We start from the raw sequence: 24,673 nt of genomic DNA, 5'->3' as shown, positions 1-24,673 counted from the left end.
GCAACTGTGACTAATCTGAGTGGGGGTATGCCAGCAGGCATAGCTAATGAGATAATGGCGCTGCGTGATACGAGTGACTTTTGCTCGAGGAGCAGGAAAAATAAAAGTAGCAGTCAGTGGAGTGCAAGACTCCTCCGAGGTTCAACTGTTCACCCCCAAATCTGTTCGTCGTCCGTCTACTTCCTGGTCCATGAAGAATGCAAGGACCGTGCCATTTTTTATTTGACGGAAGGCTAAAAGGTTCCGTAGTGACAAGCAGAAAATAATGGAATGGCTCCCGACACAATATTATTAGTGTTAAGACTTGCAAAAAGTTGGAAAATGTAAGCAAGTTAAGAGAAAAGCCATTTTCCATTTCGGGCCATTTCAGAGTTGCTGAAAGATGAGCAAGCGTTCCCCCTTATCTCATCATCATTGCTCATCATAGCCGGCTACAGAGCTGGTGCGGTTATAAAACATAAACACGCGGCCACATGTTCACTCGCGTGCGTGTGGGTGTCCATCTGTGAGAGAGTCTTTGTGTATGCGTGTGCATGCGAGTAAGACGGATTAATGCTGTATTTGTGATGACGGAAAAATACCTGATTGTAAAGTCATTAGGTGTAAAGTTGGGGAACAAAAAAAGACAACAGACAGATGAGATTTCAAATATTGGCTTAACAGATGCTCTGCCTTTGTCTCTTGTCTCGCAATCTCATTTCCACAATGGACTAGCAGACAAAAAAAAAATATCCTGTTATTACACGCAACCTATTTTAGATCTTCGAACTCGACTTTTGTCCAGATTGTTGATTTGGCACTTCACACACATGCTATATTTGACAGGATTGATGAATCTCAACTAGTTTTAGTCACACCGCAGTTTTTACTTCTCATCGTAACGATGAAAAATAAACACCATGTGGCACTAAAATCCTTCCAAATTCACAGGAAAGGCAGATTCTCCATTTCTTGTCTTTTCTCGATGTCTTTTAAGCATCTCACCCTCATAAGAGTACTTTAGTCAGATGTTTGACCTTCAAAGTGTTGAATTCTCCGCAAAACCGAGCTGCTGCCATTGGCCACAACATAAACTAAAAATATTCACACTAGTCAAAGATGGCAAAGAAACGTTCCAACTCAGCGACGGTGTGATTGTGCATGTGCACGGTTGTCGACTTGAGATTGCTTGGCGACCAGTTCAAGAGTCTAGTCTGGCCTTTGCCCAAAGTCAGATGAGTTAACTTTTCTTGCAACACTGATCAGGATCCCTCCAACCACAGAGCCATCATATGGAAAACTATCAGGAAAAAAAAAATCCATCTATCATCAATTAATCTGTCCATTGAACCAACTTGCTTGTGTAAGCCACCTACTCTTGGAAATCTAATCACCCCATTCATCTATAAATCAGTAACTATCATCTATCATCCATCCAACAAGTGCTCAATCCTCCAGCCATCATTAATCGATTAAATTGAGTCAACTGAGTCATCGATCCATCCGTTTGTCATCCATTAACATAAAAAAACGTGGGCTTATTGTTCTGGCCAATAAGATTCTTCATTTCGTCGGCGCAACTCAACACAAGAAAAATAAAATGAAAAAAAAAAAATGAAAAATCCACTACCCTGGTGATGCTGCACAACCTCGCAGCTGCCCGAGGGGACATACGTGTGCATCCCCGTGTGCAAAAAAAGCATCCTGTGTGCGTAATATGTGTATAATCAAAACGAACAATTCAGCCAACCATTAAATCATCCAACTAGCCCTCAATGAAGCAACGCAAAGATCCATGCATCGTGTCTGTCCACTAAACCATCTGTCAAATTAAGCATCCGCTCCAGCAGTTTGTCCATTAAGTGGAAGGCGTGATCATTCCTTCCCTTGCTCCATCTGTCCATCAATCCTGGGGAGGTTCTCTATCAATTTTTGCAGACGAGTATTCACTCTTTCGGAGATCACTTTGCACAGACGACTGTGTGTCCTTTTTTTAATGAAGCAAATGATTCCCAGACGTTTCAAATTGCGGCCAATATAAGGTCAACTACTGCCGAGGAGGTCTTAATGTCTTAAGTATCTGCGGTTGGTATCGGCAGCGCCAAAGACACCTCGATTCCATTACCTGATAAAAATCGTTTCATGCATGTATTACTGAAATATTTTACAATATTGTATAAATGAAGCAAGCCAATTGCTTAACATCACAGTGGAATGTAAGGCATTTCTAAGCCAGTGATATTTAATTTAGCTGTGAAGTGGCATTCGCACATCGACGCATGCCATCCTCGTCTCACTCCCTGCAGGTTTATTTAAACTAAACGCTAGGGGGTGTGGGGTGGGGGTGGGGGGGTTTGCCCACGACGCGCATACACCCACGCACATGCACGTACACAGACATCAGCGCGCACTGGGAGCGGGGAGACTAGGAGGAGCTCCCGTTGAAAGCGCAGGCTGCTGATCGCTGGTGCAAGAGGAGCGGCCAGTCAGCAGGCTGTCACGGCTCCTCGCGGCCACACATTGGCGCACTGCTCGTGCACATAGACCTCAGGCTCTGCCCGGTGAAAGGTAGACACACACCTGCAAAACCATTGCAAGATTGCGTAATAATTGGGGCTTTTAATCATCCTTGGAGGAAAAAAGTTTTGACTGATTTGCCGACTTGCTGGAAGAAGAGGCTTTTTACTCCCGATTGAAGCATTCTTGGGGCTGCTATTTATATCTATTGCAGTTTGGTAAGTCGTTATTTACATTGTTCAAATAAAAGTGAAGTCATTTGTTTGACTATTTTGCTGCTTATCTTTTGTGCAACAGCATCCCACGCTTGTTTATTTTCATTTTACATGGCAGGTTTTTTTTTTTCTAGCAAAGTAAATAATGCGATTAACCGTGCTGTGCCTTATACATGAGGATGGAGGAGTAAAACTCACACAGGGGGAGTCCTGCAGGAATCATTGGTTTTGCAATCGACTCGTATTGATCTGGGTGTATTTGAATTGGAAAATATTCGAGCCGACTTGTGCCGATTTGTTTCCAGCCAATATAAGGAACTACATTCGGAGGTGGAATGCAATATGCAAATCAGAGTATATTTTTAGAACATCCCTCGCTTTTCAAAGAATACTGGAACTAAACTAAAATAATGAGCGTCACCTCGCTATAAGATTAATTATGCATGCAGGAAAAGATCAATCTTATGCCAAATCCAACAGCATGCGTTGCATTCACTTTTAGACTGATGCCATATTTACAAATAGAGAAAGCAAAGGGATTCTGTCACCTGTCCCCGTAAGCGTCATGTGTGGCTACATTTGGGCCTCCTGTGTGGGGGACTCAACTGTGTTAACTGGCGGCTGTCATGACATCCAACAAAAAAAAAAAATCAAGTGCGCGTTTCAAGCAGATCCCGAACACGGGTGTGCGCTACTGAAGACGATAACAGCCACAGACCGAGGCAGGCTGTTGGAGGAACATGAGAGTAATAGCTCAGAATGAGGGAGACATCACTGAGGAGATCCATGTTGACAGGCAGACTGAGATATGTGCAGCGCCCTGCAGACTTGCCAACGTGTCTCGCTGCTTTCGGTGCCTCGCGGCTCACTTTGTCATTCATCATTCCCCATCTGTCTGCCTTTGAAAGGTCAGACAACGAGACCTTAGCGAGGTTAAATAAAAAGAAGGGAAAAAAAACACACAGGATGTGATACATTTCCGTGGCACTCAAATGTAAGAAATGGACAAAAAGGACGGGAATGCGCTCACGCACGCACACGCTCGCACAAATTTGTAATTGAGATCCGTCGAATAGCGAAGGTCAGCAGACTACCTGCTGCCTGTTCTTATTTCACTCCAGTAATCGCGCTAATGCCGCATGTTTTATTCATCGGCGGTGCCGCATGTCACTCTTCCTGTCTGCGCGGCCATCTTAATTGGCTCGATTGACGCGTGGCTTAATTGACTCCATAGCTACGACTTGTAGAACAAATCGCAGCTCGTCGAGAACGCGTCACAGTACACGAGCCCTCACCTTTGACCCCTCACCATACTAATGAGCAATTCACAGAGCACAGTGAACACCTCACTTGCTTGTTGGTATTTCACGTGCAACATCTGCAGACCTTGTCCAGCCGTCATGTTACTCAACTACGGGCTTCATTCAAAGGAAATGATCTCCTGGAAGCTTTGCTGTCCTAATCTTGCATTTGATGGTCAGATGTTGCAGTTATCGGAGTGCTCAGAAGTTGTGCTGGACAGTGGGTGGAATTCGAAATTTTTGGGCATCTTTCTACTTAAATATTGTCCGAATACGTCTGTCACATCTGGTGCTGGACGGGGGGGGGGGGATGAAAAGTGATTTGTGCTTCAACTCACTGCAAATTTAAGTCCATTAGATTCATTAAATTGTGGTATCACTCACTAAGATCATCTGTGCGGTGAACTGCTGCAGAATTTTCAATAGGTGGTGCTAGAACAGAACTGACAGATGTGTGGTTTTATTGATTTATTTTTTTTTTAATGCGCTGTGAGTTAAGAGAAAAATGTGTTGCACAGTTGGGATTTATATTCACAAAGTTCAAGAGATAATTTAAATTGCGGTATTAATGCAAACCTTCCTGACACAAAAATCTGTTTTTTCACTTTTACTTCTCAAGTATTAATCTCTCTATTGTCCGATCCTGTCTCAAATCTGATGGAACCACTGGGAAGAAACAATCTGCCTTCTTCTCTTCCATTTTACTTTCTCTGCAACTTTGATGATCGTTCAAGGTCACGCGTTTATAGTCATCCACCCAAAGGGGCCGACTACCAACTTGCATCATGCATTAAAGTGGAAGTCAAGCCCAAAATGTTCGTTGTTTTGTGAGAATGTGAAAACTTCCCAGCATGAAGGTGGCGTTGGAGTACCGTGGCTTTGTCAACATGACTTCCACTCAGAAAGCAAATCAATCTGCCTGCTTTTGACCAAAATAATCCAAGCATTGAAATAACTTTCACCACAAAAGGGTAATGGAGAATGAATGGAGAAGGAGATACAACAGTTGGAGGACAAACAGAACTGATCTTGTGGCTCGATGGAATATTGCAGAAAGTGACATTATGGGCTCGTCTAAATTGCAGGCGACCTTTGAAGAGGGATGGAATGAAAGGAAGCAATAAATGTTGCTAACGTTCCTCCCCCAAGGGCAGCACAGCGTGTGCGCTAAGAGACATTGGTCATTTTGACTTAGTACACTATCCCTTCACAGCCAGACAGCTTATTGATTTCCTTTACCATTCGACTGTCTTTCATTGTTTTGTTTTGTTTTTTTCCTCATCGTTTAAGCTTCTTCTTGTCCACTCGCTATCACTAGTCGGGTCAACAGAAGTAGAACGTGTGTGTTAAGGATTGCAGGATTGATTGCTCGCATCCGGGGGAACTGCTGAGCTGCCTTTCTAAGAAGTCATCTCGCCACTTTCTAAGATGCTGCTTTGGCCATTTGGCAATTTCGTCTGGAACTTTAGAGGCACATTTGCGCGAGTTGGATATAAATGCCATAGCTTTTCAAAACACTTGCAGACGACAGTGTGCAGCCTCCCAAAAGCAATCAGTGTGGAGCAGTAAAGAAAAAGAAAGAAAAAAAGGGAAAAGAAATGTGCTGATGTGAGCCAAGGCCAGAGCTATGATGATCAAATTATTTCCAACCTAGAGCAGTCTTACCTTCAACTCGATTTGAGCGGCATCTATTGAAAATAACTTTTGACACGGGATGCAATGGTCTTTAAAAAAAAGAGGGTTATCAATCTGGGGTTGGAAAAATGCCCTCCCTGCATCTCAATTTGTCATCCTACCAAATAGTTTGGGGACAATTCTTCGCTGCCAACTTTGTGGGAAGAGTCTCGGGAAGGCCCTCTTTGACTCCCTAGTGCAAAAAGTCAATCTCTCTAAAGGCACACTTGAACGAGTTAGCTGTGGAAATATTAAGAGCCATGTCCTCAATTCTCATCTTTGGGTTGAATCAAAAAGGAGAAAAACAATCCAAATGAAAGTAACCCTTCATTTTATCACAGGTCTTTTCCGGGTTATTTCCACATTTCTGGTTTCCATCTAAAGATTAGAGAATGTGCTGCTTGTGATTCATACATTTAAAACGGCAGCAGTGGAACATGTTTAGTCTTTATGCCTGACTAAAGGCACTCCAAAAGACACTTCTGAGAGTTCTTGTGCCAAGAGATGAATTTACATTTAAAGCATTGAAGCAGTGTTCTTTGAAAAGCTTGTCTCACTCACTATGCTTTATCTTTTGCTTACGTTTATTTCCATTGATGTGCTTTTTTTCCTATTTGTCCCTCATCTCTCCCCTAATTCTAATTGAAATATTGTGGTTGCTATTTTTTTTCTCCCTCATTTTCAAATATTTTAGTGTTGCAGAGCTTGTACGATTAGAGCCTTCCCCTTGTTGACGGTGCATTCTGCTGTCTGTCTGCAGCTTGTAACCGCCAGACCCAGAAGCCGTCCCACCCCTCTGACCCAGTCGATTGTACACAGTCGTCTGAGGGGAACTATAGTTAATGACGTTCGGCTCGGGTCCAGCAACAAAAATACTTTGTTCGCTGCGTTCCCATAGCGCTGCTGTGTCTCTGTTCCAATCGCATATCAATGTAATTGGCGACAAACGATGTTGAGGGTGCAAATGGGAGCTGAAATGCCAAGCTTTTGATGAGGGTGTTCCAGATTTGTTTTCATGCTGCGACTCTGCCCGAAATTGTTGATGCATTGAGTCAAAAATAAATAAATAAATCGTTATTTATCTTATTACAATCATGCATCAGTACAAGAACATTTGAGATTCAAAAGTATCCATATATTTAGTTATTAAAATTTTTCGTAGTCTCGTGTACTGGAATAGCTAGCAAAATAGTTGTAATTTGCTCACTGACTGTTTTTATTGTGAAGCATCTTGTAATTTTGTTTCGAAAGATGCAACATAAAAAAAAAAAAATATTATCCAATTGTCTCCAATCTTTTGAATATTTCATAGAAACACATTAAGGAGCAAAACTACAAAGATGCTTCATTCACCTCAACGTGCATGTTTTTCGAGATAGAACTTTTGTCTTGAATTGAACAAAACATTAAAAAAAAAAGAAAAAGATTCATCCAACTTTAAACATAAACCAAAGTGAATTACAAATTATGCATTTACCCAATCCATATAACCTCCGAAGGCTTCATGCACACAACGCAAAATACCATAGACGGGCTACTGAAACTGGCTACAATGTTGAGTTATACGTTACAAACTGGTCGTATACAGACAGAACCATTTTTTGCTCGACAAAATGTGAACTTAAGTGCATGCCTTTTAAAAGGGGAAGCCACTCCCGTACTGTGATCTGAGAGCTTCTATAAAAAGCAAGTATTACCTTTAACATCCAGTATGCACACAGTGGAAGTCAACCTGGTCCCTGCCCATCTGTCTTAGCACACTCTGAGCCTTTCTTTCTCCAGTAAAATCTGCCTTCATAATCATAGTTTAGCTCTGCAGTTCAGTGACGGTACTATCATTTAAGGACTCAGTGGATAACGGACCCTGTAGATTATTAATTTCAAACTTGCATATGATGCGAATGATCCGGTTTTAATTCAAGTCATCTATCACTTTAAAGAACACAAAAAAAATGCAAGTGATTCCAAAGAGGCTCTGAAAATTTCTATTCAGGAATTTCAGGGAGAGCGAGCACAGAATATGACATTAAAAAGGAATATTGAATAGCATTAGCGCTAATCTCCAGAGTCCCTCCACAATTAGTTTCAAATTACCAAATCACAGACAGCGTTGTGCTCTCGTGGACTATTTGACTTCTGTACTAACGATGCCGCCAGCTGAAAACAAAATAAATGCAACAGGCAGTTCATGTCTGTTTAATGAAGCACTATGATGGCACAGAACGGTGCGATGCTAGGTTTAACATTCGGAAGAGATTATGAAATGGTAAATGGATGATTTTTTCTTTTTTTTTTTTTTTGTCTTTAGCATTTTTGTCAGTGGGCACATTAGGGATCATTTTAAATGCCAATGCCGAATAAGCATGAAGAATTGTTGCATTTGTTAGTTCTTGCCACAAATAGAAACAGTTTCTTTCGTGGGGTCACGGAACATATCGCAAAGAGAATTCTGGACTTGATTTCTGCTTTTAGGAAGAAAAGAGCCCCATCTCAAGTAATGGATTTTCAACCATTCAACAAAGAAAGCACTTTCAAAGCCATTTAGAATGAAAGAAAAAAGTAAGACGACCAACGTGAGCTTCTAAATAATTAATATAGACGAAGCAGTGTGTTGGGAACGAGCGTGCCTTTATTGTGAAACTTAATTTCAATAGTGCTGATAGATTGCGATAAAACAGGCTGTGATAGTAAGAGTAGCGAATATTAATTACGTGCCTGTGCACATCTCCTCACTTATTAGTTAATAGTGCCATCATTTTCAGTGTACTCCCCCAGCCCGACGTCTTCAGCAATCTAAGTGGTTGTCATGGAAATGACACGTTGAATGGTAAAGCTGTCGGTTACACAGAAATGGGGAACACCTGAGGCTGTGTGCGCCCATTAAAGAGCACATGGTGTGCAATTGAACCCCTTCAGCAGCTGATGTTAAAGAGATGAAACTCATCAAGTGCTTTAACGGATTTAATTCCGAAGGAGGACATTATAAGATGTACCTATAGCTGTCGTTTTCTGTCGGCGTAAAAAGCAGGATTAGAGAGGATTTGACACATCCTATAATACTGGTCAATATTTTAATTAGAGATGCAAGTGAACTTTTTTGGATGATTTTTTTTTTTTTCGCATTGATTCTGAATCTGACCTAGTTGTTTTCTAGCATGAAGTTTTCATCATAATAAATTCAAATACCTATGATCAATATTAATGGGATATGATTGTACAGGGGCAAAAAAAAAAGGGACATTGACTTGGGACCACCGTGCGGACAATTTCAGGCTTGTTCCTTTAGCCAGTCTGCAGACATTATCTGTTCAATGCTCAGTGTTCCGAAATAAAAAATGTCTCACGCTTTTTATTTCCATTAAGTCGATACTGAAAGTTAATTATCGTATGTCCTCAAATGTCAACCCCTTTTTTTTTTTTTTTTTGATAGAAGACCATGTCTCACCAACATTTGTGGCGCGGTCAGTTTTGAACGTAATCTGGGAGAATAGTGAAAATAAATGTTCGAAATTGAAGGACTTCTAAAGGGTACATCATCGTCACCACTCGGAACTCAAATCATTAATCCACGCTTTGCTCAAGACAACATATTCTGGTTTTCTTGTAAATACAAGGGCATGACAACGTAAGCTACAAGAGACTTACTCATTTGTTTTGCGTGACATTTACAACAAGTTAGGTTTGAGTAAGGCTGACAAATGCAGTGTGAAAACGGACTGAACGCGTGATGTGAATGAAAAGGATATACCACACTTCCTACTCTGTTTCCATTTCTTACACATGTACTGTATATGGCTTACTGGAAAATAATGCAAGTTCTAACACCACGAAAACAGATTATGTTTGTCGAAAACAAACGTGTACTTGTGCGAAAGACATGCATCCACAGTGATCGTAATTAAATTTGTTATTCAGAGGAAATGAAAAATCGGTTTACTGGTGTATGGAAATGATTTGAGAGACTCACATTTCATTAATGGTAAATAAATAAATAAAATCAGCTCGGGCAACACCAATCAAGATGGAATTAGAATTTACCGATTTGTCCCCCTAGTGCCAGGGTTTTTCTCGGAGTTATTGTCGCTTCACTTTGCCAAGTGACGGTATTCAGACAAACACATTAGAATTGGCGTGCTCGCAATTATGGCATGCACGAAGAGACAGTTGGAGAGATGTCTGAGCTCTGCTATTCATCAGTTCAACAGAAATTTGGATCCCTGTGAAATCTCATCAGTGTGGGCCGCAACACTAATACTGGAACAATGTTTTATAGTGCCCCTGCCATTTGGGGCAAAAACAATTCGATTTAATCAATTTCTGGTTTTAAGATACCTATCAAGTCTTTAGGCCCATTACGAAAGTCTCTCCAGCTGCGTCATCCAAGAGATACTCACAGGACATTAACAGCATGAACGCTGTTTCCAGGATATAAAGCCTTAGTAAATAATTTAACTTTTTTCCTGCATATTATTTTGAAATAACGTTTTGGCCCTAAGATTTCTAAATGACTGCTGTGGCTGCTAAATCCATCAGCTCGTTATTTCTGCCCTTCTTAAACAATTTCCATAATATTAAAAAAATAATAAATTCAATCAGTAAAATGTGATTCTAGAAATTATGGGAATGCCAGCATCTGGGGAAATATGTTTATTTTCCTCACTTGCGAGAACACGAAGAAAACACAACATGGCTTAGATACACCCCCACATGGAGCCTTTTTTTTTAATATAGATAAACAGAACCAGGGCAGATTTAAAATGCTTGTTTTTGCACATAAATAATCCTGTGCTATTTCCAACAATTACTCCGTATTTTTAGTACAGAGCAATGGGATTGTGCAGCGCGTACATGCAGTGTTCCACACCATAAAGACCGTTTTGAGCTGCAAACTGAAGCACCAGATAACTTAATTGATTGTTTGTGTGGCCAGCCAATCAATAAGTAAAGAAATTACTAAATATGACGTAAATATGAAATTGCAATGCATAATTAGGCCTATTTCTATGACACTGTACATTGGAAGGTAATCAAATTTCTGTTGTACTCCAACAAAAGTCCCGGGTTAAAATGAGTATTTCACACTCTTGCCTCTAAATAGTTAAATAGGTATTATTTTGTAACGGGTAGCGCACCCACCTCAAACTCTTTGAGCACCATTTCAATTCCGCACGGAAATTACAGTTCTTTGCTGTCGTTTTCCTGTCGCCAAGTCTAAAGAATGAATGAAGCAACAACAATTTATATGGAAATTAGCTCAATGATGGGGTCCGCAAATGTCCATTTATTGGCTGCTTCCTGGCTTTTCCCATAAAATGATCAAGGTGTAACAAACACAACCGTGATAAAAATTGACCTTTTCAACAAATAAGGCATTATTATTATTCGGACTTTTGTATTTTCTCTATTCTCCCGCAAATGTTTGCTTCTAAACAAGTACAGTGAATCCCTGCATAGTTGTGGTTCAGCATTTTTGTTTTCAAATCTGCACTTCATTAGTCACTGAAAAATGTGCCTTTTTGCCAAAGGAATAAAAGTAATACTTTAATTCCATCTTATTGCATCTCGGAGCCAAGAAACGATACGGCGTTTTGGAGTCAAAGCACGATGCTGAAGTGAGTTGAGGAGTTTCATTTAGACACAAATAGTGCTTTGCTGCCATCTTGTGGCCGTTGGAGCTAAGGAACTCTGTCGAAGTCAGTTAAGGAGCTTCATTTAGATTAAAGTAGTGCTTTGCCTCCATCTCTACACTGACCATGTGACTATCTCATAAAAATAATTAATAGAGAGCAGATCCTGAATTTAGGCCATGCAAATGTCTGTATTCGACTTATCAAGAGTGCCGTTTTATTTGATTTTTTCAAAAGTACAAGTTGTCTAAATACACCACTGCCGTGTGCTGCGTGTGACTCTCTGGTGATGGGTATAACCGCGCAATTGGTCTTATCAGACGCTCTGCAGAAATGTCTCAAGCGTAGAACACCTTGGAGAAGCTTTGGGGGGTACGGGGAGGAGTCACATGAGTTGTACCACCGTGAGGAAAAACAAATAACAGCAGACAAACAGCAAGCATACTGTATAAGATTTGGAGAGTGCAATACTATTTCCTCCCAGGTGGCTCAATTTGTTTGCTCCATTCCAGTCTCTGGAAACTATTGGTTTTCCCCTCAGTGCTCATCATGCTCCATGCGGATAAGGCTTTTCTCACCGCTGGTTTTCAATTGCCCTGCTTAAGATGAAGATTGAGTCGAAGGATGTGGTTGGATGTCTGCCTTCAGGGGATCTGATCTCCCCCTGCGGGATTCATTTTGTGCCTGAATGTCGTCCTTGAGCCAGAGGGGCTCTCTTTTATCTCCAACTTGCACAATAGCTCTCATCTCTGCCAACACTCGCATGTGGAACACTTCTCGTCAATACGCTTCTAAGAGTTTCATACGTTTTATGACTGATTGGTGGGAAGATTAAAAAAGAAACACCTTTATTGGTGCAACGACAGCATGTTTGTGTTCTTTTAGAATTTGGGACAACCCATTTTGTTGCAGCATAATATGTAAAGGTATTTTATTGGCTTCTTGCCACTTCTATTTTGAATAACAATCGGTTTAAATGAGACCGTTTCATTTTGTCGTAATGACTTAATTGCTTCAGGCTTCTAATTTGCTAAAATGGCGTTACAGGTAGCTGAGATAATGCCACCAGTTGCTTTGACGAGAGTTTGACAGGCAGAGAATACATTTCCCTTTTTTCTATTTTTAAATCCCTGGGCCGGGAAATGTGCTTTTATGTCAACGTGTCCTGAAAACAGAGAGAAATTGGATTTTTGCGACAATCACGTTTAGTCGACTTGTGGTGCAATCGGGGGAAGGTTGAGTGGACATTGGTGAGAAGAAAGGTTGTCAGAGAACTAATGCTTTTGTTTTGACATGAAAGGACTTCCTTTGCGGACTCTGACACACTTTGCTGGAAATGTGTTTTAATGTTTTTAGATAAATTAAAGGATTCGTTGAGCAGGTGGCCTCTACCAAGGAAATATAGCCCGGATGCAGCTTGTAGATTATTGTAGTTAAAATAAATAAATAAATAGCACAACAAGACAAAACATCTGATTAAGATATTTTGATGAAGTGTAATTTGACGCACTTTTGAAAGTGACACATGGATTTGGTTTTGGCACTTTACGTGTGGTCCAGTACCTCTTCCTCGTTATTCTGACACACCCAACGCACTCAGTCAAACTCTTCTTCTAAATCTAAATTCTTCATGAAGCTTTGCAGATGATCATTTACAATATCTTTCAACAGACTGATCCATGAAACTAGTCCTTTTTTTTTTTTTTTAAACAAAAAAAAAGTGATCCCCCTCTCTGCCCCCTGAAGGCGCCTCCTTCTTTCCTTGACTTGTGACCCACATCATCACTCTTACATGTGACACTTTGAAAGGTTCACAACGCGATTCATTTGCGCTGTCTGAGAAGCAGCTGTCCAAGCCAAGCTTTTTGTTGTTATAGAATAAACCACACATGGCGCCGTTAAGTTCAACTGCATTAAATGAGAAACAGCGTGTTCACTTTGGCATGTTGCGCACGTGATAAATGAGCACACCTTCGGGTGTTTAGCGCATTCATCTGCTGGAGTTAGACGGTGGCTTGGGACGTGCTCAAAATGGGGAGAAGCGACATTAGCCTGCCTTTTGATGCACTGGATGAGACTGACAGCTGAATTCAGAAAAAAAAAAGGCACAACACCAACATGGACATTTGACTAATGGATCTGAATAAGGTCCCTGTAGACAACCATAAGAATGTTTCTGTACCACATCCATGTCTTTCCCTTTAATCCCTTAAAAACAAGCGCTCTATCTGTCCTTAATTTTTTTTTTTTCCTTTCCAACAGAGGTATAAATCAAGTGTTTACTGAGCCACCAAAGAGAGTCCTTTTATCACAGGAGGCTCATTTTGAGCATCTGGAACACAAAAGCGTAGAAGGCTCTTCTGCTTCAGCGCTCCCAACCACTCTTTGGTGCTCACCAGAGAATAAACGACAGGCTTTAAGGATGCGCAAATGCTGGAAGAAAATGTTTTCCTTTAGAGTGCCCTAAAGCGACATAACAAATAAAGCGGGAGCAGTAGCTTTTAATTTTAAGTGCCATGGGAGCCAGCAATCCCTTGGGAAACGGAATAAAAACTACATTTCAGGTTCTTGTTACGAGTTACATTCCGCTGGAGGGGATGACTGTCCGGTAAATTCAGACAGAAAAGGGCACAGTCTCATCATATTTATTCATCACTGAGTTGTACTCCCTGGAAATCGCCCTTCACCGGTCAGCCTTGACTTGACAGCTGTACTTTAAAACAAAGTGTTTAAAAAGTCTGTAGAACGAGAATTCACTGTCACACGTGTTACATGGTTGAGGACCCAAGTGCAGGGAGTGCCAAAAATTAATTTATTCTCAAAAGACAAAACGACAAGTACTGCAGCGGGAGGATCGATACTATTTGAGAAAAAGACCAAAAAACAAAGAAGCTTAGTTGGGGACTCAAGGGGAAGACTCGCCACAGCAGGCAACATGTCGTGAATAGACAAAAACTTAGAGAGAAATGAACAAGAAACAAGATCACGATAAGGACAAACGGCAGGAAGAAATGGAACGCAGAGACAAAATGTGAGTTGAAAAAAAAACACATCTAATGTATTTATTTATTAATAGCTTTTGCTGGTTAGTAGGCATAGAACCAACCCAGCAGAATTGCTGCCTCCCCTGCCACTGAAGCAGAGTTGCTACAGCCTGGCTCTTAGTAAAAAAAAAAAACATTCAAAGACAAGAAACGGTAACACAGCAGGTCAAAATGAGTTCACCGAACTCCAACACATTGCTTCTCGTGAAAATAGGTCAGCATTTTAACTACTTGGTGTCACAATGAATAGAAAAGATTAAATATCTGTCCCAAAAAAAAAAAAAAAAAAAAAAGGGCAATTGAGCCTTTGTCTGCAAATAAATATGTAAATAGCATGCTTCGCACAATTCTATTGAGTCTAATGGAACATTTACAAATTGAGCTGGTCACTCTGAGGCGCTCTTCAGTCGATACAGCGTGAAGGTCCGGCCGTAACACGCAAGTCACGCGACACGCATTTGGGTGCCAACCACAATCTGTCAATGTTCATTCAGTCATCAAACTAATCCGAGCGCTCTTCAATTGTACTCCTTCATCACACAGCCTGGAAAGGTGATGTCACATGACCTTATCCAGAGTGATGGGGTTGTGATAGCGACACAAGCAAGCCGCAGGATGCGAGACCTTGCTGCAGTGGGAACACAAATGGGCTGTCACGGTGCATGTCAGCGCACGCTGTAATGCGAGTCGAAATAAAATGCATGAGTGACTCTGTCTGTTTTGGTCAGCATAACGAAGGAGATGGAATAGAAAAGGATATGAAAATGTATTGATGCATCGTTGCTGTGTGTTGCTGCTCGAGAGATGAAAATTAAATGGGCGGGCAAATAGTCTCCACTTCAAGCAACATTAAAACCGCCTCTTCACACCGAAATGGGGTGTTCTGCTTGTGTTGAATGGAATTTTTCATATAGCCCTTTTATTGTTTTATCTCAGAGCATGTTGTGTAGCTGCGCCTAGAAAAGTGTCCATTTACAGAACGATTAAAGCCGGATTTATGAACTAATATCACAAACTGTTTGGTCACTTAGTTGGGGCGGATGAGGCAGTCATTATGAACAAAAAAAAACTAAATTCTGGGTTGCAATGGATTTAGAGCGGACTGGCATATTTTTTACCCAAGGTTGGGTTAATTAATTTGACCCAGCAGGGCTGAAGCTGGTCATTTTGGAGTTATGTCGTGTTTTGAACTTAGAGCGGATTTAACGAAACATTCCTTATTGAAAATTGGTGGCTCGTGTCAGGAAGGTAATCCCCGGTGTAAAAACTGTGCCAACGTATCGTGTGAGTGAATTGCTGTGGCGAGCCCTGACAGGGGAAAGGAAGCCTTGGTAATAAAACTGTTATTCTTATTATTATTACAATTAATTTTTATTTTGTTTCTTATTTTGGTGAAAATGTTTCATTTTAGTTTAGTTTTTATTAGTTTTAGTATCATTTTAGTTTTTTTTCCCTTTCACTAAACGCATTTGCCAAGTGCAAGATTTAAAAAAGTGTTGCGGAATAAAGTTAACTACAATTCTGAAATGACTGACCTCTTTTTTTTTAATTACAAGTTGTCTCCTATATGTCCTCCTGAATGGATCTCACATTTTTTTCATGCATAGCACACTGGGGATAAGGTGGTCTCGGGTCAGCGTTCAAGACGTATGGAATAAAAAAAGAGTATTGTGATGGGACAGGCCATTGCAGAGGACCATTTTGGCTAAACTGTCACATGCCGAGTATAATAAATTATAGATGGACCGAGAGTGAGTCATTGCAGGAATGTTCCCGGATTCTTAAATCGTAACTGCTACATTTCCTCAATCGTGAAAAGATCAATGCTATCAAATGAGCCAAATCTGCTCCTTTACCGGGAATTCTAATACAACCTTCATGGCGTAAACAATGACGGGGACAGGCAGACGGTGAAATGGTCTTTGACGTCATGTCTGATTACATCAAAGCACTCACTTTGTCATCCTCAGTTAAATCCGCCACTTTCCGAACAAATGTTTGGCTTCAATGTCTAGGTTTACATCGTCTTTAATGGCACCATGAGGGGTCTGCCTTGCGATTCATCTTTCTATTCACATGCAACCCGTCACTATCGTCATGTCATCCCATGCACAACAATATTTACTTTGTATTTGAACAACTCAACAAGTCCAGAAATTAATGCAAGTAAGATGGTGGGGAAAATATATCACGGCAATACAGTCACACGTCACAAATCCAACATGCTCGCCAAGAAGATACAATTTAGTCGGGTCAAAACAGCAACACAGACAAATTTGTAGAGATTATGTAACAGTGATTCTCCCCATGCGTATTGAGCGATTTTATGCACCCATGCCTGATCTCATCGGCACTCTCCAGTGTTAAATTGCCCATAAAGCTAAAAACAGAGATCTTAATACTTGGGTATCAAATGTTTTCTACATGTGAAGAGTGCCTTAGCTGACAGTTCCCTATACATCCATTGATTTTCGTTTATCCGGGTCCAGACCAGAACTCAACCTCTAGTATCACCGAGATGAACATTGAGGCATTATAAAGGCAGCGGAGAGACAAAGTCCCTCCAACGTGTCCTGGGTTACCCCAAGGTCTCCTCCCAGTTTCCCAGAACACTCGCCAGGAGGAATGCATAAAAGATGCCGGCAGCACCTTTGCCGGTTTCCAAATCAGCTTGTCTCTAAGGGTGAAAACACATTTCAGACCTTGTGCTCACAATCACTACCCGACTTGTGACTTAACGTGAGAGCAGTTTTGTTGATTGGCCGGTAAGAATCTTGAGCTTCACCTTTGGGCTCAGCTCTTAATAATTAGGCTGTCAATCTCACACTCTTATGCTTGCTGAGGCAGAAGCTGGCTCACCCAGGTTTGTCTCTCAAATATAAGAACAGTGTTGGTATGTCCAGTCCCTTACTTGGTATTTAAGGACATTAGAAATAAGGGATTAGAAAATTGTTGGTCATCAGACATTCCCTCTCTGGACCTCTCTTTAAATAAGGCTCCACTTCTAACATTCTTCCAAGATTTGAGAAACAATCTGTTCAGAAAAGAGATTTCCAGATAATTCACCTGCAAAGGGCAAACCCTTTTATATTTAGGGGCAGAGAAAGGAACATTTTTAAGAAATTCTTTTCTGTGGGGCAAAGACCTTGGCCGAGGTCTTTCTTTTGTCATCCTTAAGTGCTTTATTATGACTGAGAGGCTTCAATCCAAAAACATTCTTTGGAGTGGCCTTTTCACGGTGACTTACAAGAGTTGTCTACAGGCTGCTTTGTGGGTCGCCACGGACACTTGATAACCTCGCTGATCGTCTTAACCGTTTCCTCCCCGGCTGACTGATGGGCTTCCTGTAGTGAATCCGTGTGACACGAAGAAAGTTCCCCATGATTTATAACTACCTGCCAACAACATGTCTCTGTTAGCGACAATTTTGTTTTCCCCCACCTCATGATAGATATGCTTTGTCTCTGTCTCACACACACACCCCTTCGACTCCACTGCTTTGCATTTCAGATTAATGATTCCCAGTTACACTAGTCTCCTGAGCGGCCATAATCCTGATCTGAAACAACATTACGTTTGCTCAGTGAGTCACTTTCACGGTTCACACGCAGGTTGATGAACACGGCAATTGTCCTTCTTGTCCTGTTACAGAAATTGCAGGGGAAGATATGAAATTAGCTGTTTACTGCCCTTGGGTCCTTTGCTGTCTCTTAGTGGTAAGTAAAAGTCTTCTATGCAGACATTGTCTAAAATATTTGAATTTTTATTGTGGTCTAGTGACTCATAGCTGACGACTAATAACTAATAGGTCATATCATGGTATTTACATCTCACATTAATTTGAGACCAAACTTTTTGTTTTCTTTCCTACTCAAGCAAAAGGTCGCATTTCATTTTAAGAAAGCTGCCGATTTTAAATCTTAGAGGGTAACATTGAAATATTTGAACAAAAGGAGGCAGTCGGCTTATGTAACATGGAGTGTGTGTCTGTCTTTTCTGAACAGCAGAATATTTGGTTCACACTTTAATGAGGTTGCTTTTAAATAGGAAGGTTTAAGTAAAGGCCAGCGATCCAGAATTGTTCTGTCATTTGCATTTGTTTAAGTATTGCATTTGTTTCATTGGTAAAAAGAGTCCTGGGTACTTTTCCCTCTCAGTCGATGCTTCAGTTGATCTTGGTGGTGGCCTGGTGGTCGTATGTATGACGTCATTTACTTCAATGATTGGAGTGACATCATATGTACGGCTGCTAAACTGCTACATGGGACGTCAGCGTACGGTGACAGCTTTGCTCAACGCTGGCAAGAATCAAAATTCAAGCGGCACACATGACCGTCCGATGAAAAGCCAAACCGAAGACAATGAAGCGGCGTGTCCCTATTGTGATAAGGGATGTGTAGACTGTCTGGCAAAGTCTGAAAATTTCACAACAATGTGAGAGAAAAGAAGTGCTTGATTAGTCCTTCAAGAAGTTTTTTCCCCAGACTGAACTTTGCAAGAGAAGTCAAAAGAAAATGGCTTTTTTTCCGTCAGTGAGATCCATTATCAAAATCAGTATTTCACCCTGCAGGCTTTTTCATCTATTGCTACCTTCAAATGCAAACAATACAAGCCAAGATAAGAACCCTTTGAAGGAAAGTGGTTTCTTTGGCAAACATATTTGGATGAGTATCATAAATGGTAAATGATGAAAGTTTCAAAGTGGAGAAATTCTTCTATCAGCTTTGAAATATCCCATTTGAATTTTTAGATTACACAAGATCAGAGATGTGTGAAATTGACACATTTAGATAACATCGTTTTTGCTATCATTTAAATATCGACATGGATCCCATGAAGACATGTTTTCTTTCTCCTTGCTCTCATTCCTTCATACTGTCCCTACAGTGCAAGGTGTCAGCTGGCACCGAATCTGTTCCGGAATCACCACTCGAGCAGGGAATGAGCAAAGAGAGATGGGAAGAGGCGAGACAAAGTCGATACAGATGTCTCAATATGTCCAACAAAGCCAGTCAGCAAAACAGAAGCGGTGAGAGGCCCAAATTGACTGCTCCATCAGGCTGGGGATCCAGATTTCCTCCTGGTGACAATCATTAGAGCACTGGTGTCAAACTCAAGGCCAAGATCTGGACCTCAATTTTGATAGTAACTAAGGGGCAACTACTCAATATGATATGGTGGTTATTACAGTGTCATTACATATTTGGTTGGGAACAAAAAGTGGAACTACCCCTTTTTGACGTACCTTGACCCCCCCCCCCCCCCCCCAAAGTTCATACATGCCAACCAGCACCCTATGGGTCACCAAAGCTAGAATGAGGCCCTTGCAGTTTGCCACCCCGACAGTAGATTGTGACTAAGGGTCTATTCCAACACTCAAATGGCACGAGATAGTCCTCTATGCTGACTTGAGTTGTTTCTCTCTTTAGTGGGTACCTTCTGTGGAAAAATGTGGGATGGCTTCCTGTGCTGGGAAGAAACACCAGCAGGTACATACATAACAAAGAGATGTCCCAGTCACGACCCCGCTGGTAAGATTTCTCACATTGGTTCAAATAATAATAGATCACACTTATTTTTACTATACGTGTTTCTAAGAGTAGCTGATCTGTGAACCAACTTTAGACATGCTTCAGTTAGGGAACCATTTGCAGTGGTAAAGGGAGGAGTTGGACACACTGCAGCACACTAGCTAGGGTGGTGAATCATCACTTCAGAAAGAGAGTGGAAAGAACAAAAGATGCTTTTCAAACGCATTCAGTTGCACCTACTGAGTTACATTAGTAATGCTTGGTGGAAATTTTAAAATTATGGAGCATTACTCCCGTACAACTGATAGGCTGTCAAAGAAGATGGAGACAACTTGAGAAAATCATTATTTAGGAGATAAGACAATTGTTCAGAAATCCTTGATGACTTCAGTAATCACCCATTTTTGTTTGTATTAATTTGCAGGAAATGTAACTAAATATTGTGACCAAAGGGGTAAATGGATCCAAACAGGATCCACTTGCCAAGAAGCCGCAAAGGACATAACCGAGGTGTTTGCTCGCCAGTTGTTATGCTTCAAAGTACTGAGAGAAGCAGCCGCTGTCATAATGTGAAAACGGTTCCTTTGCTAAGTCTTATTTTCTTTGTGCCTGCAGTATATTTACAATGGCTTCAAGGATGTTCAAGATGAACCAACTATAGAACATGCCAGAATTCTCGAGAATAAAATACTTCAAGAAAAATGCCTCGAGAAAATGAAACAAGATCCACCTCACAATAAAACAGGTAACGTATTCGTGGCGTACGTCAAACAACGATGCAACCAATATCTCCATGAGAGAGTTCTGACCTGAGTGTTCAAATGTTACAGAGTTGTCCTGTAGTCATATTTGGGATGGTTGGCTTTGTTGGGAAGACACCCCGGCGCGAACATATGCCACGCAGAACTGTCCTGATTATTTTCCCCACTTTGAACCCTCAGGTAAATTTGATGTCTTCATACTCGTCAATAGTATGCAGATATGAACTATCTTGAATTTAAAGTTCCAAAAATGTTTAATCTTAAGGAAAGGCAAGTAAGTACTGTGGAGAGGGCGGAGAGTGGTTTCGCCATCCAGAGAGCGACAGACTTTGGACCAACTACACCCTCTGCGCCAGTAACTATGAGAAGACGACAAGGGTGATGTCCTGCTCATTTTAGACTGTACTTTCATTTAAGGTCACCTCTGCTAATGCAAACCCAAGGTGTCACTGCACAATGTGTGAGGACAGGACACAGTTCTAAAGCCCATTAAATGAGTGCCAGATACACTTGAAGTAGTAGGTCAAGGTCCATTTGGATTCTAAGCACATAACAGACATACAAAACTACCGTAGCGCAAATGCACGAAATAAAAGAGGAAAGACAAAATACGTTGTCCCCGGCCACCAAAATTGATTTTTGCTATCGTTTTTTGTTCCCATTGTTTGACTTTGACGTCATGTTTCCGGTCAGAGACCAAAATGATAGTCTAAGTGCATTTGCTTTAATCTGCACTTTTTCAGGGAGCTATTATCTTTCCAGGGACCTATTGATTCGCCGAGCTTTGTAAATGACCAAAAATAGCTCCAAAGGAATTGACCCTACTTTTTAAAAGATGTAAACCTTCCATTTTTAATCCAACAGAAGCAGAAGCTGCTTGAGAGTGAATATAAATGTCTTCTAAAAATGAGCCAAGATCCCGCCTTTAATGAATCAGGTAACATGATCTAATGTGTTGTTGGTTTTAACGTATAGAGCACAAACTGCACGTTTGTTTTTGTGGGTGCTGCAGGGCTCTACTGCAGGCGGAACTGGGATGGCTGGCTGTGCTGGGACGATACTGCAGCAGGAACCTACGCCACCCAAAATTGTCCAGATTATTTATCATATGCAGAACCCACTGGTCAGCAATGTTTTTCTTTTTCACCGGCATTTCGTAAATACTGTAGACGAGTATTAACCTCTGATCCCAAGTCCTCCTACCGTGTAATTGGCAGGCTGAGCGTTACCGGGAAATATTTTTTTTTTTAGTTTCCTGAAGTAAAAAAACAGATACAAGCAGGTTAGAACAGGTGCAGGAAAGTGCTCAGTCTGATTGAAGATTTTCTGTTCAAGGATGAAGGGAAAGTTTAAAAGAAAGAGGGGGAGGGAGGACTGTAGCACCGAAGAGATGACATGAGGCAAAGCTGCAGGTGGAGATGAAGATGTTGAGGTTCTCTTTCGTATTGACCGGGGAGGATAATAAGATTAGAAATTAACTCATCAAATGGACAGGACGGGTGAGATATCCGAGAGACAAAGTTAGAGAGACCGGGCTTTGATGGTTTGAAAATATTTTGAGGTGAGCTGGTGTGTATATTGGTAGGATTATGATAAAAAAAAGGAAAAAAGAAACACACACCCAGGGTTAATCCTTGATTGTCTAAACCGAGGTCTCACAAGAGTTGCCTTTCGAGGCATACGAGGCATTTTGCCCGAGGATGTTGGTTGAATTCTGAATAATACGACCTGAGGGCAATTCTTAATTTCAAGTTTCACTAACGTGGTGCGACATGTTTAATGCATGACTGCACTCTCTTCAGAAAAGGCGTCCAAGTACTGTGGTGAGGATGGGCAATGGTATCGCCACCCAGAGTCGAACATCACATGGACCAACTTTACACTCTGTGCCATCGACATTCTGGAAAACTTGGAGGTGATTTATGAAGAGGACACTTGGTGCGCTTTTTTATAAAAATAGATTTGTAACTGAGGTTCACAGGGCATTTAATCGATTGCAACTGGACTGTGCTAGTAGTTGACGACAGATTGACTCTCATCCGAGCAGGCTTCATCAGCTCATGCAACAGGCTTGATAGGACAACTCTCGTCTGAGCGTTGGTGTGGAAAGGCAACAGATTATTAGATAGAGGCACACTCGGAAACTACAAATGGCATCACTCTTTCGGGAAGAAGTCATTAAAATGCACTGAAGAGAGCCTCTGCCAACCAACAACACTCATTTCGGTGGAATTAGCCTCGTTAATTTCCCATTCTGTTGTTGGTTGTGGAGGCACCTGAAGGCCAAAAGTGGCTGTTTGTTTGTTATTTGTTGCAGGCTAAATTATCGAGGATGGCATTGTATGCAGAAAATAGATCGTGTCGTTAGCACTCGCCTCTGTCGAGATGGTTTCGACTGCCTCTCTCACTCGCGTTACAAACCATCTGTCTTGTCTGCCTAGATCGCTGTACAGTCCACAGGCATCAACTCATAGTGCCATTGACGGCTAAAGACGTCAAAAATCCTTTTTTTTTTTACTTGGCGGGTAGTGAATGAATTAACTGTAACCTGCTAGGATAAGAGTCAAAACAGCTTCTAAGACAACCAGAACAGATCGATCGATGACCTAAAATGATCCGGATGAATGAAAATATTGACAAGCATAACTGGCGTTATTAATACTGACTGGAAAAATGTACCTTCTGCGTATACACACGTGTGATACTGTCTGACGATGCAGGGAGCAAGTGCGCAGCTCCCAGGGGACGCGGAGCAAGACTTTGCAGACAAGACTTCAGTGGTAGACCCAGAGGAGCAGGATCTTGGGAGGAATAAAATCCTTGACAGCCAGTACAAATGCTTTGAGAAAATGAAGAGCGATCCTCCTTATAACAAATCAAGTAATGACCTCATTTCAACATTGGTAACCTTTGAAAAACCCTCAGTCAAGTTTTTTTTTTTTTTTTAAACTCTCTCTTTGGTGCTTCAGGAGTGTACTGCAGTCGCAACTGGGATGGCTGGTTGTGCTGGGGGGATACGCCGGCAGGAACCTACACCTCCCAAAACTGCCCCAATTATTTTGTTGACTTCGACCCGACAGGTAAGCAGTGCGCCAGTATCAGTAATTCTAATTCTGAGTTTGTATGAAACAATATTTTTGTGCAGAAAAGGCAACCAAGTACTGTGGGGATGATGGGCAGTGGTTTCGCCACCCGGACACCAACAGAACCTGGTCAAACTATACACAGTGCAATGAAAACACGAAAGCAAAGTTGAAGGTAACGTTGAAATTGTGAACAATAAGAAACAAGAACGAAGGGAGCACTATGACAAAGCAACAGATCTGAAATGTGAAAAAAAGAAAGACCGTTTTTCCAGATATCTAATTTAAAGCTAATGCTAATTAGCATTTTTTTTTACTCACGTTAGCAAAGTTATGGGAACATCGCATAAACGATAGCGAGCTCTTAATGGCACAACAATTATTGTATGTAATTGACAGTAAAGAAGTAAATATTTTTTTTTTTACATGGTACAATTTAGAGTATTTTTTTATTTTACTGCAGTCTATATGAGTACTTCTGCCCCTTTTTTTTTTACACTGTGAAACATAAAAAATTATCCATCAGTCAGAACTCCATATTTTAAAATAATATACCCTAACATGAAATGAAAAAGGACTATAATTTACTGTGACTTAAAATGACGACCAAAAATCGAGTGATTTGCGCTTTTGGGGAACACAAATCTTCTTCACTGTTGTAACAATGAATTTTGTTTGAATTTGTTTGTTCCCAGTCAGCGTACATCCTCTTTTACATGGCTATTGTCGGTCACGCCATATCTATCGCTTCCCTGCTCATCTCTTTGGCCATCTTCTTCTACTTCAGGTACTGTGACATTCTTGATCGCCTTCCAATATCACATCTGTTTTAGGAACGCGCCGACAGCACTGGCACTATCGAGACACGGCTTGTCATAACGCTGAGATGATAATGGGAGCTTTGACCTCAAATGTTTGCTTGTCGCTTCCCGGGCGAGGAT

General features: G+C 41.1%; 1 protein-coding gene across 1 annotated transcript in view; it reads left to right on the top strand.

Annotated features, from left to right (window-relative positions):
* The first annotated feature begins 2,379 nt into the window (after positions 1-2,379).
* calcr (calcitonin receptor) overlaps positions 2,380-24,673 on the top strand; it is a 28,937-nt gene continuing 6,643 nt past the window's right edge. The window contains exons 1-15 of the mRNA XM_088318192.1: positions 2,380-2,714; positions 18,009-18,073; positions 19,245-19,386; positions 19,787-19,888; positions 20,313-20,398; positions 20,504-20,633; positions 20,719-20,829; positions 20,915-21,027; positions 21,514-21,586; positions 21,662-21,772; positions 22,452-22,564; positions 23,370-23,529; positions 23,619-23,729; positions 23,795-23,907; positions 24,428-24,519. Coding sequence (XP_088174318.1) covers positions 18,026-18,073; positions 19,245-19,386; positions 19,787-19,888; positions 20,313-20,398; positions 20,504-20,633; positions 20,719-20,829; positions 20,915-21,027; positions 21,514-21,586; positions 21,662-21,772; positions 22,452-22,564; positions 23,370-23,529; positions 23,619-23,729; positions 23,795-23,907; positions 24,428-24,519 — 1,505 coding nt within the window. The 5' untranslated portion in view covers positions 2,380-2,714; positions 18,009-18,025. The remainder of the gene's footprint in view (positions 2,715-18,008; positions 18,074-19,244; positions 19,387-19,786; positions 19,889-20,312; positions 20,399-20,503; positions 20,634-20,718; positions 20,830-20,914; positions 21,028-21,513; positions 21,587-21,661; positions 21,773-22,451; positions 22,565-23,369; positions 23,530-23,618; positions 23,730-23,794; positions 23,908-24,427; positions 24,520-24,673) is intronic.

The sequence above is a fragment of the Idiotropiscis lumnitzeri genome, chromosome 16 (assembly GCF_059441095.1).
Source record: "Idiotropiscis lumnitzeri isolate Australia: NSW breed Sydney's pygmy pipehorse chromosome 16, RoL_Ilum_1.0, whole genome shotgun sequence".
Taxonomy (NCBI): domain Eukaryota; kingdom Metazoa; phylum Chordata; class Actinopteri; order Syngnathiformes; family Syngnathidae; genus Idiotropiscis; species Idiotropiscis lumnitzeri.
This window is presented reverse-complemented; position numbering and strand designations above follow the sequence as displayed.